Source organism: Aquila chrysaetos, chromosome 17 (assembly GCF_900496995.4).
Source record: "Aquila chrysaetos chrysaetos chromosome 17, bAquChr1.4, whole genome shotgun sequence".
In the NCBI taxonomy this organism is placed as follows: Eukaryota; Metazoa; Chordata; class Aves; order Accipitriformes; family Accipitridae; genus Aquila; species Aquila chrysaetos.
This window is the reverse complement of record NC_044020.1, coordinates 9,162,257-9,174,488: the sequence shown is the minus strand read 5'-3', so window position 1 is coordinate 9,174,488 and position 12,232 is coordinate 9,162,257. Positions and strand designations below refer to the sequence as shown.

Below are 12,232 nucleotides of genomic sequence, written 5' to 3'. Positions count from 1 at the left end.
AACCCAGAACTCTCCCTGTCATGAAGATCAAAATATTTCTATATCTTTTTGATCCAACAGTACACTCTCAAGAGTAAGATGAGATGTGGCTCCAGGATCATATCTAGAGTTCCTCCCTTCTCATTGAAAGCTTTTGAAGATAAAAACCCTAGAGCTGCATGCAGTATCCTGCATCCACTTAACTAATGCTGCACTCATGGATATAGCTACTTCTGGGACATCCCTATTTCTATATCATACTTTGAAGTTCAGCTACTGCTTTACTATGACCCTGAAAGTGCTTTTTGATCACTTTCTCAGGCTCTAGTCTGCATCTCCTTATTCTTGGATGGAAAAAGTTCTGCATATGGATGTATTAAAAGCAGTATATGTCCAAGCCCAATTTACCCAGCAGCCTAGAAACTCTGTAGAATTGTGGCTATGTTCTAATCTAGCCACAACTCACGAAAGGGATCTAAAATACAACTGCAGCCTGCTGTTGTATCCATGCAATTCCCATCTGCTCTGCTAGGGCTCTATTTCATAATCAAGCAGACTTGTCTCCTGTAACATCATCTGAAATTACCTGCTGCCATACAGTGTAAGGCAGCTATCATAACTAGCTCTAGCAATCTGTTCCAGGACTGGGTAAGTCTACAAAACACAATCACCTGCCTTCTCTGCCGTGCATCCTAACCGGGGCTCCAGTGCTTATCTGTCTGCAGTTAGATGTGGCTCTGCTGTCTTACCTTTTCTCTCACCTTCAAGTGTTCCAAGATCAGTGCTCACAGCCTCATTTATAAGCAGATTTAGGCCCTTTAGAGCCCGCCTTTTGCGGCATGCTTGGAAACCAAGACCTTTCTCCCAGAAGACAGCGAAGGAAAAGAAAAGTTGATCTAGTGCAATTGCTGCTTATGGGCTACAAGGTGACAAACCACAGGCAGCGTGTCTTAAAGCATCCAGCCAACGTGTTATCTACACAAGAGCACACACTGAAAGCACCCTGCACTAGCAGTAGCCCATCAGGTCTGGAAGAGATTCTAGACCTCTCACATATTTTCAGGTGAGATTCAGGGAGACTTCTTATAAAGGGTCATTTATAAGCACAGGAAATTCTTGGAGTGATGCCATTTAGAGCCGCTATCTCCTGGGGAGCGGCAGGCCATTCCTCAGTAAATATGGCCACAAAGTTGGTCATAGGTGGCCATAGGATCATCTTTCTCTCCACATAATCAGGTTTCTGGAGAGGGACAGAAGTCAAACCCTAGCTCAGAAGTACTAAAAGGACTGATCTTCTGTGTACCACTTAAGCAAAGGAGCAGTCTATCAGTAGAGCAGGAATATTGAGAGAGGGCTGAAAGAGCTATATTTCATTGCAAGTCTTGAATGCTAGAAGCCAGTGCACACAAACAGAAGTTATCTAGGAACAGAGAAACTGGCACCAAGTCTCCACTTGTGCTTAAAGAAGACAAAAAGCAGCTGTATTATATTCTATACAAGAAGCTTCACAGAAGATATGGGCAGGGATCATTCTCCCAAGAAACTAACTCAGTAGGTAAGTTACATTTTAGGACAGTGACATAGAGGAATACAGGCTAACCTTCCTCCACAAGCACACATTTATTTGTGACCCCTTCCACAGAGGATTGCTACCCTGAGAATAAAGTCCTGCTTTCTCCAAATTCACTGAACAGCACAAAAAGAGAATCAGCATCACCAGACAACAAGCTGATTGGAGGCCATCCAGACTTGCCAGACAAAGCATACCCCAGCCACAACTCCATTTCCACCTTTCTCTTTCAAGAGAAAACCCACTTGCATTCAAAAATGTGCTGAACAGAGCAGTCAGGGCAGCTGCCTGTCTCCAAGGTCCCCCTGGAATGGCGAGCTCCTTGAAGAGAGATGCATTTATCCCTCTGGGAGCACAGTGCACACTTCCTACAGAGATGCTACAGATGTCTACTCCCTGAAGCAGAGTGTGAGTGGCACGTGGGCAGCCAAGGCACATAGTTGCTTGGGCTTTTTTTAAGTCAGACTGACCCAATGCCAATTAATTCATTTTAACAACAGCTTGGAAAGAGTCAAGACACTTGCTCCCACACACAGGTTTCTATTCACACCCACAGAATAACCCTTCCGTAAGCTAAGGAGCTGGTGGTCGAGGTTTCTAAGGGAAGAGTAGAAGGCTAACAACAGAAAAAATGCTTTCCACAGGGCTAGCAACAGATCCCCTCACTACCCATGCATTGATGCCCCAGCCATGCTGCAGACCTTGCCTGCTCAGACACAGAGTTGATACATGCCATTACCTTGGGAGTGTGCGGGGTGTCACACAGCTGCAGCTTTTTCCAGGTGATGTGCAGTGGTGTCTCGGCATTACCCTGGCTCTTGCTCATGGCCGGGGAAGGCTTGATGGTAGGACTCATCAAGGCTTTTGTCCTGCTCAGGAAAATCTCACTGAACTCTCTCTGAGGGGTTGCTGGCACAGGACTGCTCCCCTGACACTGCTGGAACTCGCAGCTCCTGGGGGGGCTCGAGCTCAGGATGTCCTCCTCACTTACACTTCTGTCTTCACTCTCTTCACCACAACTGGAAAAATCCAGTCGCTGAACAAATTCATCGCTGTTGTCCCAGTCATCCATTTCACCATATGAAACAGAAGAGGTATAGCTGATATTGGCCTGCTTTTTTAGGGGCAGATGGAGAGGAAGATAGCATTATTTACACAAGCACATTAACCCTCCTCTTCCTTGCCTTATGAAAAGCATTAGTGCTACTCACCACATGCACTCCCCCACCCTGATCCCACATACAGAGAAATCTTGATCACTCATAGATGTCATTTGACAGCATTGGTTAAGGAAGAGTGCCCCAGAAATAGCAAACAGAAATCCATTCAGTTAGTGTTCATGTAACAAGAGAGTCTGCTTTTCACCTTGTTGGTGCAAGTCAGATAGATACAATTCAGAAGTCACTGCCTTTCCCAGTAAGCCTCCAAGGCAACTTCCCCACTCACCAGTACTTCATCCACTACTGCCACACATAGAAACAGAGCAATCAAATCCTAAAGAGCAACACCCACCAGCCCTCCCCTCATCCTTTTCTACCTCAAATTCCTCAACCAGAGAAAAAGAACCCATGCTACATACAGCCATAAAAGCAGAGGATGCCCCAAGCAGTTACCAGATAGCCTACAGACAGCTCTTCTGCCCTGGCACATTTATAACCACCCCGCACACCCGGGCCATTGCTAATGGGAAACATCTGGAGCTTGGCAACACCTGTGCACAGTTGCCTGTGCCTAGGAAAGCTGGTGGCTGAGGGATTTTGCTGTGGATGTGGATTTGCTGTGCCTGCAACCAGCTTTGCAGGGAGCAAGGGCTCCATCTGAGTCATCTCCTTGCTTCTGCACGCTCTTCCCTCCTCCGGCTTCTCAGGGCCTACGGGGAGGTGATGCTTGCTGACAGCCAGTCTGCTCCATGCTAATCCCATCAGAGATACAGTCTTTGTGGGCTTTACTTGTATAAGTGATTAGACTTGTGGTGATGGTGCCCTGTGCTTCCTTCTTTTAAGTCTGAATTTCACTTCTTGCATTTAGACGTGTGGTAGCTTGGACAAGCGTTGCAGCCTGCGTGGAGAGGTTAGCAGACTAATTTATAATGTGCTAGACTTCAGGAGAGAGTTAGGGACATACACAGGTCTTTGTATGGGTTCCCAGCTTGAGGTTTCAAGGGAGAGGAGAGAGAAGCTGGCTGCCTCGGCAAAGGCAGCCCCGCAGGTAGGATTGCTCTGCAGCTCGCCAGGAGTGGGTCAATATCTCCTCTTGCTGCACCTTTCTGTAAAAACCAGGGATCTTTCTGTGCCTTTGTGAGCCTGCATTTCAAAGAGGGACCAGAGTCAGCTTTTAACTAACTGGGAATGATGTTATGGCAACTTTTTTCTTAGCATCGAGGAGACGCTAGAAGGAGATGCTAGAAGGACACGCAGAAATTGGACGTGGCGGCAGCCCAGAGGAGATGGGGGTTTGTCAGACCAATGTGTGCTTTCCCGTGCACGTGTCAAGGGGAATTCCCACCAGGAAATAAAGGGGCATGTCGATCTGAGGTCACTCAGTCCTCCTAACCTGGTCTTTGAATGAAAAGTATGGCCGTATGGGTCTCTGAAGCTGCCTGTTAAGACCGTGACTAGCAATTCATTTGATCCAGGCCACCTAAGCTGTACTAGGAGGACATGCCGGGAACTCAGTATTGGTTTTACTGTTACATCTGGAGCAGAAGTTGTAGCGTTTCTTCCAGGCACAGAGCCTGTTGCTGCCGTGCAGACTCCCTTCCCCTGCAACGCAGGTGCTGTGTGTCCCTGCGCCTTACCTTGAGCGAGGTCCAAAAGCCTGGGAGTGCCAGCACTGGCTGCTTTTTGCTATGAAAAGCTGTCTCTGCAGCATCTGGCCAGCTGAAATCCTGTGACGGGACTACTTTAGTACTGCTGTGATCCGACTGTATTAATCAGATGTTTGGTACTTGGAGCCTTGGATAGGAATATTTTATTTTAAATCTGAAGAAATAATGCTTTTAATCCCCATAGCTACATTTTGATTAATAACCCAGCAATGAAACTCCTCCAGATCACAGTCTTCAAACCCATCTGAAACACTTTTTTTTTTTTTCCCTCAGGGTTTATAAGCAGTATCCGTTTTTCTAAGGAGGAATGTGATATGTAATGGAGAAAAGTTGGACTTGCTCTGTAAAGAAGGCCCAACTTGTTCATCTTGCACCTTCTAACTAAAAGCCACCACATTTTCACTTCATATTTTTTCTGGAGGGTTACTCAAAGACCTGACAACAATTTTCTTAGCCGTCAGTTGGAGGGAAAATGTGTTCATTTTCCTTTGAAGGAGACTTTTTCCTCCTAAAAGGGTCATCTTCTCTCCTGGCCTAGGTCTTTTAAATTTTGGTGAAATAATAAATTAGAAAATGTGGCCTTTGGTTTTTGCACACATCCAACAAGTGGTGTGCCCTCAGCAGGCCCAGATTGCTGGCCAAAGCAGTGTAAATAGCTCTGGTGCCACCAGGTCTCGTGTCCCACGAGGGCTTTTTCACCAAAAGCCGAGAGCTCGGAGGGTGATGACATTTCACCTATCTCAGAGCCAGCGCTGGCAGCCTCTGCTCCCCGTCACTGGCTGCTCTCCCCGCTGCGTCCCCTCCTCTGTGGTAGGGTGACGCTGGTGCAACCACACAGCAAAGGGGACCAGGAATGGCTCTACACCGCAAATAGCCCATGCGGGTCATGGAGGAATTTTTATTTGGGATTTGTTTTCCCTGCCTGGATCGCTGGGGGACAGACTGACATTCATGCCAGCACCACTGTGGGGATGAGGAGAGGAGAGAAACGAGCTGTCACTTTAGCATCACCGACAGGCAAAAAAATATTCATCAAAATGAAGCTTGGCACTGTTTATATGGTTAAAGTGAAGCATGTGGCCAAGTATTTGCAGAATCTGGCTTTTCTTTATACAGTAACAAAATATTGTGCAGGGTTTGATTTTTTTTTTCTTTACCAGTCACCTTCCACGAAAAACTCCATCTGCTAAACACCACCTACTGCGGTTTATAGCTCTGCAAAGTAAACTTGTGCATGGGCTTTGTGAAATAAAATGCCCACTCGGAGCTGTCTGAAATGAAGCTCCCAGCAAAAGGACGCTAACGTTACAAAAAAAAGGAGAGAAAAACCAAAACCCACTGTTGAGGAAACTGGATGATGTGTTTCTTAATGGTGTATTGAACACTCAGAGCTGCTCAACAGCAAAAAAGTTAGACAATTAAGGCTTTTATGACAGTATCTTCCCTTTAATTGTGGCCTGCTTAATTGGCTAATCCAATTAATCAGAAAGTCCTAGGGAACCGAGTTAAACCTAATGACACTTAATGACATTGGTGGTAGCGTAACGAGGATGGTAATTACACAAAAGTTGGCTGCCTGTGGATGCCTTGGTCGTGCTTGTGTCTCCATCTTTCAAACTCAAGCTGATTCTGCCTGCTCCTCTGAAAACCGTTTCACATCCTTCTATAGCACATATATATATGTATACACACACCAGTATATACTGGACCGATATCACTGACTCTTTCAGATTAGTGGCTTGCAGCTTCCACCGCAGCAATTTGGGGGTGCGGGAGACTGTCCCCTTCCTCTGCTCTGCTCAACTCCCTTGGCTCACCCCGTAGGACGGGCTCGACAGGGCTCCTCTCCCCCTTAGCGCTCCTGCTCGAAAAGGCAGCTGGTCGACACTGGGGTCACTGGCTGACAGGGGGGACAGGAGGCCGGCAGCCGGCTCTGCCCCCCGGGAGGAGATGAAGCACGGGGGTGGGGGGCGGAGTGCCTTGTCTTAGGGAGCCCCCCGTGCTCCCTTGCTCCTCCAGGAGCCGGCACCGGACGGGACAGAAGCCGGGATCCCCGCACCGGGCCACCCACCCCTCGGGCAGCCCCTTCCCGCTGCCCCCCAGCCGGGGGCGGGCACTGCCACAAGCACCGCCCCGCGCCCCGCCCCGCCCCCGGCGGCACGCCCCGCCCCGCCAGCCACACCACGCCCCCCCCGCCCGCGATGGAGGCGTGGCCCTCCGCGTCCCCGCCCCCCCCCGCGGCGTCCCCGCCCCGGAGCCGGCCCCCGCCGGCGGCCGGTGCGGCGCGGGGGGTGCGGCGCGGCTCGGCTCGGCTCGGCTCGGCTCGGCTCGGCTCGGCTCGGCTCGGCGCCGTGCGGGCGGGGGGCCGCGGCCATGGTGGAGCGCGCAGACGAGGCGCCGCTGCTCTTCTGGGCCGAGGGCCCCGCTGTGTCGGCGCCGCCGCCCGCGGCCGAGGCGGGCAGCGGCGGCGGCGGCGGGCGGCGGCTCGGCGGCGGCTGGAGCGCGGCTCCGTGGGGCGGCGCGGGGCCGGCGGAGGCGGCGGGGCCGTCGCGGGCGGAGGCGGAGGAGGACCAGATCGTGGCCGTCTTCGTGGTCACCTTCGACCCCCGCACGGGTGAGGGACGCCGGGGGCGGGCGGGGCGGGGGGTTGGGGGCCGGGGCCTGCAGTGGCCGGGCCTGGGGCTCCCGGTGCCGCTGGAGTAAGATGGATGCGGGCCGGGGCCGGGCTGCGGGTCCCGCGGGGCGCCCGCGGCTTTGCATCCCTCCTCCCGCGGGGACCGCTCCCCCCCGCCGCCTCCGCGTCGCCGGACCCCCGTGGCGAGCGGCCTGCGGGAGCCGGGCTGCCCTCTGCCCCCACGGGAGACCGCTGCTTCACGGCACGGCGCGGCTGCCGGTCCCCCGCGCCCCGGCCGGCCTCCCGAGGAGCGCCGGGGGGTTGCCGAAAACGGAGTATAGAGGGGGGGGGATTGCACTTGATCTCCATCCCGCCGAGGAGAACTTGTGACGGGAGGACGGAGAGCCGGTGACCCGGACGGGGACGGGCGTAGCTCTGCTCGGCAGCGGGACGTGGGACGGGGATCCCGGGGACGGGGATCCCGGGGACGGCACCGGGGCAGCCCCTGCGCCCCGCACAGCGTCCAGGCCTCGGGCCGAGCCTCTGCCCAGCACTGCCGGGGGGGCACCAACCTGTTAGCAGCATCTCGAGAGCATCCTTCGGTCTGCGTGGCGTGGCGTAGACCTGCCTGCAGCTATCGGCGATGGATGGCGGCGATGGCTGGCGTGAATCGGGCAGGCACGCAGGGCACGATCCCCAGCAGCAGCTAGGCTGTGTGTTTCTTGGTGACCTGTGCGTTTAGAGGCTGGCCTCCGGTGGGATCTCGGGGACTTCTAGCGCTTTGAAGTGGAGCGCTGCGATCCAGGAGGGCAGAGGAGAGGGGCAAGAGAATGTATTTTCTACCTTTCACTGCCATATCCATCTCCCTCGGCACTGTCAGACTTTGGTGTTGTATCACTTCTTTTACTGGAAGAGGTTATTAATTTCAAGTCTGCAAATCAGCATTTCAGAAAACATCTCAACTTTGTTTTCTTAGTCTTGCTGCTCTAGCGGTATCCACAAAACAGGATGCTATGACACAGATAGAAAGTTAGCACCTGCCTCGCATCTGTTAACACAGGTACTGTGCTTAGGGATCTGATGTCCCGAGACAGATTGTTGGGTCTTTCAGCTGCCTGGCGTCAACCTGGGGTGCAAAGGCAAGAGTGGGGCATAGCTGAAAGTCTTGGTAAGATCAGAAAGTTTAGGAAGTAGCTTGGGACATGGAGGAGCCGGCCCATTTGCATCCAGATCTGGGAGCGAGCTCCTCTTTCTTCTGTAGACAGACACTTTCTTAGCAAATCCATAGCAAAAGTACTAGAGGCAGGAAAGAGCTCTGTAAAGCATGGTGGGGTTCTTCAGTGGAAGGGGGAGGTAACTGAGGTAACTGACATCGTGCTCGCAAGAGGGCCCTGATAGTGAAGACTGAATCCCAGTCTTGAACTGAAAGTCCCAAGGAAGTAGTGAAGAGAACGGAGCCCCAGGTGTGATGGGCTGTCAGAAATGCACACTGCCAAACAGCATGGCCGCTATGTCCTGAAACACCAAAGGGCTTTCGAGAAGTTACCCGTTTCATAGTGCACCAGAGAGAGGTGTCTTCAGTCTAGAGGTCAGAGGCTCTTGACTCATCAAAATCCGAAATGAGATTGGATGTCATCTTTCCAACAGGAGATGGAAAGGGGAGGTGTTTCTCCTAAGTATCCAAAACATGGAAGAGTCCGGATGACTGCAGCAACAGCAGGTTGTCTTTCAATCTAAGAGCATATGCCTTCTACGAAATGGTGAGATAGTCTTGGTTGGCAGAAAGCTGAGCTTTCTCAGGAGTTTGTCTGAACCAGCTGTTGCTTTGAATGAAGTCCAGGGGAAGTTGGGAAACAGCTCTTCTCACATCTGATGTGCAGTTAATGCTGGGTGTCATCAGCCTTGGAGTAGTCTGTCAAGTCCAGGAAGATTTAGCCTCCCGCTGCTACTCAACGTAGATGCTGAATGTAAGGAGCATGATAGGACTGTGAGGAGCACATCAACAAATGTCAGCTTCACAGGTGGAGGGCAAAGTGCCCTATGGAGGATGTGGACTTGGAAAAAAGATCTTGAAGCCACAGTGGTGTGAACTTGCTAGGGTCAGAAAAAGGATATGGGACTTCCTGGGTCAACCACATCAGATGGCGTGAAGGACTTCTGTAATGTTCGTAAGGGTATCTGGTCCTTGTGTGTGACTTAAAGGAGGTCATCCAGTCAGTGTCTGAGCTGGAAACCTGCTTGATCCTGCCCAGGAAAAGCACAGCAGACCTCCTTTGGTAGCTTGCTCAGGCATGGGAAAGGCAGGATTTCTGGTGGTGGCTGGGAGGGTAGTTACGCCAGGTAGTGTTTACTCAAATACAGGCAAGCAATTGGGTGAGAGATATTTTACTGTAGAAGGATGAAGTGGTTACTACGCTAATAAAGAACCTAACAGCTTTCCTCCTAAATTTAGAAGGGCTTGAAGCAGACAAGCTCAGTGTTACCTAGCAGTTGCATGTGATGAGTTCACGAAGGTAGGTTGTGGGGTTGCCAGGCCACTGTTACGGTTCTGGTGTCCCTGGGACTCTGTCAATGCTCATGTGAGTGGCCGAACATAACAGCCAGAGGCAGCTTCTAAATCAGCAGTGTTGTCATCACCTCCAGAATGGCGAGCCTTGTGGCACTTGAGAAGGAGCTCTTTTCACCACTATTACAAAGGCGACTCTTGCACCAACGCAGAAAGTGAACTGTAGATTAAGTGCAGAATGGTGGCAGCCCAGGAGCCAACTGTGCCATCTTCTCGTTGCTCCCTGCCCTTTGGCAGTCCCCTCCTTCAGGGAGTGACGAGTTGGGAATGCTCTGATGCTTCAAAAAGCGTGAGCACCAGGTCTGTGCAAACACTGCCCTTTAAAGAGCATGGTCACAAGGGGCTTTAACGAGGCTGCTGAATTTCCTAGTGTGGGTGTTCCCTTGGGCAGGTAGTAACAGAAGACCCAACACTATCTCGGGCAGCAATGGGCATACGTCTGGTGGGTGTGACTTACTTGGCATTAGGTTAGAGCACACGTGCTTTCTGAGCCTCATACTTGTCTTGGGTAAAGCAAGTGAAAATACAACAATAAACTTTGCTTTGGGAGGGAGATAAAGAAAGATGTAGCAAAGTCCATGGCCACATCGACTCTGTCAGATCAGAATAGTTGAAAAGAGGTTGAACATTCTTAGCCCTTTTTCTGTGATGGAGAAGATGATAGTCAACCTTGTGGAGGTCCCACACAGTCTGTTGGTTTAAAGAGTGATGTGAGTAATGGAGGGAGACAAGGAGGGAAGGGAGGGAAGTAATCTGTTTTGCACCAGTGAACATGCAAATACTCTGGTTTTGTGTCCCACATTTCTTCCATGCAGGAAACGGAGCCAGTGTGACAGCTAGGTCACACTTCGTGCTTCTTGTGTCCTGGCACAACATGGTAGCATTGCACAGGCGGGGACCCTAAAGATCTTGGGGAAACTTCTAATGGTGAGGAGGGCCAGGCGATGACCACCAAATGCTAGTGCCATCATCACTTCTCTAAGGATGTGAAAATCCAGGGGAGAGAAAATAGAAGAGAAAGAGGAAGAACATCCTTAACTTTGCACACCAGAAACTGAGAGTGCTGGTTCTGACCTGGCCTGGAGCTGGGAGGTAGCTCCCAAGAGATCTCCAGATCTGCAGATTTGACTCTCAGCAAAACCACTTGCCCGCTCTCTAACACTGGGTGACTCTCACTTGGAAAGTTTCCTGTGCGCACGAGAGCTGCTTTCTGCGCGGGGAAGGGCAATGCTTCCTGTTTTTCTACAACATTGCTCCCTCCTCCCTCCTCCGGTTTCTTGGGCAGGCTGGCAGTCGCTATCGCGTCTGGGTGAAGTCTCTCCTTTGTTTGCTCTACTGTTTCGCCAGACTGACTTTCTTAATTTTTTTTATATCTCTGCGTTTGTTCTCAGACTGCCACGTCGCCTGTATGTTCATAGAGCAAGGTGGCGTGAGGAACGGCCAGGAGCGCAGGTGTGGGTTGCTCGTGACAGATCCCAGGAAAAAAAATAGCTGCGTGATATGCAAGTTTGCTTTGTGGTTACGTGTAGGGTAAGGATCTGTTTCAAGGCGTCTTTTCCTTACTTGCTGCTGCAGAACAGACATTGTTTGGGCCATGTCCCTTCAACACCTCTTTAGTGGATATTATACCTGATAGTAGTGTTTGTGACTAAACTGAACAAAGTCAAACAGTTTCCTTTGCTCGATGGTGCTCTTGCGTATTGATCTATTAATCTCTAGGTAATGACCAATAAGTGATTCTCTGTGATGCAAGACTTAAAAGCAGATCTGGCCTTAACCACAATTTTGTGGTTAAGAGGCAACAGTCTTAAGAGTTGACTTCCTCACTCTCTCAAGGAAGGGTCTTGTGCCTTTAAAAAGAAAACGAAACACACACACAAAAAACCCCAAACAACAAAAGCCAACTTCTATATATAATATGCAAAACCTACAGGGGACCGAGCAGGCTGACATGATGTCACTGGCTTTCTCTGCCAGCCTTTCACACGCCTCAGAGGCGAAGATGCTTTACAGCAGAGCTCTGTGGTTTCGCGTGTGATTGCACAGAGCAGTGCTTGGGGTCACGAGGCTGCCACTGCTCCCCAGCCAGGCTGGCTCTGCGGGAGAGGTCTACTTGCGGACTAGAAGTGGTTAGCTGGATGCAAAACTTCTTCTATTGCCATGCTTAATGCTGTTGTTTTTCTGAAGTCCTTGCCAGGCAGGGTTGGGGGAGGTCTGCTGAACGCAGTAGCAATGTGAGAAGAAAAATAGCCTATTTAAATGTCAGTAGCTAAGCCCAATTCCTGTGCGAGAGTGCATGCATATACTTGTGCAGTATGAGTAATAACACAAAAGACAGGCTTCAGAAATGAGGCTTATATTTAAATACATCTTAAAGTGTCAGCTGAGTGTAAGGCCCTTCCAAATGTACACTGGCCGTGCAAGCACAGCTGGGATGCTTACCCCAAAGGGCAGGGGAGGGACTGTACCAGTAGAAAGCGTCTTCGTGCTGCACCTGCCATTGCATTATACTGAAGAATGTTTGTTTGCTTTGTTGCTAAAAAGAAGTCGCATTATTTCAAATGCTGTTGCTATGGGCAGGCTGACAGAAAACAGAAACTCAGTGGGTAAACCTGGAGCACCCCTCAGTGCAGTGAGAGCATCCAGATGAGCGGGTTAGGCTCTGAAGTGCTGGCA

At 50.9% G+C, this 12,232-nt stretch overlaps 2 protein-coding genes across 6 annotated transcripts in view; one reads left to right on the top strand and one right to left on the bottom strand.

The window, feature by feature from the left end:
- The window catches only part of WEE2 (WEE2 oocyte meiosis inhibiting kinase), a 25,021-nt gene extending 17,048 nt beyond the window's left edge, over positions 1-7,973 (bottom strand). For 3 of the 5 annotated variants that reach the window (XR_005934193.1, XR_005934194.1, XM_041129493.1), the window contains exons 1-2: positions 7,563-7,973; positions 2,289-2,660 (exon numbers count right to left, since the gene is read on the bottom strand). Coding sequence is in view for 3 of the 5 variants with exons in the window: in XM_041129493.1 (XP_040985427.1) it covers positions 2,289-2,621 (333 nt within the window). In the remaining 2 variants the exon portion in view is untranslated. Of the gene's footprint in view, positions 1-2,288; positions 2,661-7,562 lie in introns of those variants that run through there. The other 2 variants (XM_030040182.1, XM_030040181.2) reach the window with 1 other exon arrangement.
- Positions 6,668-12,232, top strand: part of DENND11 (DENN domain containing 11) — a 17,921-nt gene continuing 12,356 nt past the window's right edge. Inside the window, exon 1 of the mRNA XM_030040183.2 lies at positions 6,668-6,990. Coding sequence (XP_029896043.1) covers positions 6,750-6,990 — 241 coding nt within the window. The 5' untranslated portion in view covers positions 6,668-6,749. The remainder of the gene's footprint in view (positions 6,991-12,232) is intronic.